General features: G+C 52.0%; 1 protein-coding gene across 1 annotated transcript in view; it reads left to right on the plus strand.

Annotated features, from left to right (window-relative positions):
• The window catches only part of GCN1L1 (GCN1 general control of amino-acid synthesis 1-like 1 (yeast)), a 75122-nt gene that overhangs the window by 64440 nt on the left and 8940 nt on the right, over positions 1-1742 (plus strand). The window contains exons 44-45 of the mRNA XM_011948601.1: positions 258-436; positions 907-1137. Of these exons, the coding sequence (XP_011803991.1) occupies positions 258-436; positions 907-1137 (410 nt within the window). The remainder of the gene's footprint in view (positions 1-257; positions 437-906; positions 1138-1742) is intronic.

Below are 1742 nucleotides of genomic sequence, written 5' to 3' on the forward strand. Positions count from 1 at the left end.
GGGCGCCTGTAGTCCCAGCTACTCAGGAGGCTGAGGCAGGAGAATGGCAGGAACCTGGGAGGCGGAGCTTGCAGTGAGCTGAGATCCAGCCACTGTACTTCAGCCTGGGCCACAGAGCGAGACTCCGTCTCAAAAAAAAAAAATCCGGACGTTTACTGGAATAGACTTGTAAGAATCCCCCACGTACCTGTCACTCAGCTTTGGCGTTTACCACCTCATGGCGAGTCTTGCTTATACTCCCGCCCATGCTTTCCCCATATATTCTTTGGAAGCAGTCTTGAGAGGGCTCTACATCCTCTCGCTTTTTCCTGGATTCTTGCAGAAGCTGGATGCTGGCAACCAGCTGGCACTCATTGAAGAGCTGCACAAGGAAATCCGGCTCATAGGGAACGAGAGCAAAGGCGAGCATGTGCCAGGGTTCTGCCTCCCGAAGAAGGTAAGCCAGGGCCTCGTGCAGGGGGCTGTGGGCATGCAGTCTGCTGTGCCCTTCTGGCCCTTACCCCTGTCCCAGGTCTGCGGTAGGGCAGCTGGAGCAGCAGCCGTGGTGGTTGGTTTCAGCACCTTCACAGACAGTGTGTTTTCTTCCATGGCAGCCAGATGGGGACAGGTTCATGCTGCCTTTGGTTTAAGCTCTGCAGGTCACCTTGGCCAGAGCGAGTGGGCCACAGGGTAACAGCAGTGCATGTTCCGTCTGTGTGATAGGCCTGTTGGGGCCCTTGTCTTCTTGTTTCTGCCAAGACTGTTCCATAGCCAGCCCTCTCAGGCTGTGATCCTGAGATTCAGCCCAAATCAGTATCTCCCATGGAGTTGAGGGGAGGACAACTGTTAGGACCAGCTTGCTTGCATGGGAGACACCGGGGCCCAGGGTGTTTGAGATTTGACTCTTAGTTGTGGTTCTCTTGTCAGGGAGTGACCTCCATCCTTCCAGTGTTACGGGAAGGAGTCCTGACCGGTAGCCCTGAGCAGAAAGAGGAGGCAGCCAAAGCCTTAGGCTTGGTGATCCGCCTGACCTCGGCTGACGCCCTGAGGCCCTCCGTGGTCAGCATCACTGGCCCTCTGATCCGCATCCTGGGGGACAGGTTCAGCTGGAATGTGAAGGCGGCTCTGCTTGAGACACTCAGCCTCTTGTTGGCTAAGGTGAGTGGCTGATGAGTTTGTTCAGATCTTAGAGAACAGGATTTGTTATATCCTGTTCTGTCTGCAGGATTTGTTACAAGGTGTCATGTAGCAGCAGGGCAACAGGTTTATTGTGGAGAGCAGCACAGCAGAGGGAGGTAAGACCTTGGACTCCAGACATGCTACACCATGGGTCAATTCTAAGTCCTTAGTAGCTGTGTGACCAGGATGACCTTGGGAAAGCCGTATAACCTGAGCCTGTTTCCTCACCTATAATGTGAGACTAATAATACCAGCTGTCTCATGAAGGGCTGCTAGATGTGGGGATTAGATGAGGTTATGTCCGGCATGATGCCTGCTACATACTAAGCACTCAGTACATGTGAAATGCTATTATTTTGAAAAACTACTTTTTCAAAGAAAAAAATTGAGGACCACATAAATACAAGGAAAACATTGTTTAAAGATATTGCAGTTCTTTTTTTTTTTTTTTTCCGAGACGGAGTCTAGCTCTTGTCACCCAGAGCTGGAATGCAGTGGCGCAATTTCAGCTCACTGCAACCTCCGCCTCCTGGGTTCAAGCAATTCTCCTGCCTCAGCCTCCTGAGTAGCTGGGATTACAGGTG

The sequence above is a fragment of the Colobus angolensis genome, unplaced genomic scaffold (assembly GCF_000951035.1).
Source record: "Colobus angolensis palliatus isolate OR3802 unplaced genomic scaffold, Cang.pa_1.0 Scaffold28, whole genome shotgun sequence".
In the NCBI taxonomy this organism is placed as follows: domain Eukaryota; kingdom Metazoa; phylum Chordata; class Mammalia; order Primates; family Cercopithecidae; genus Colobus; species Colobus angolensis.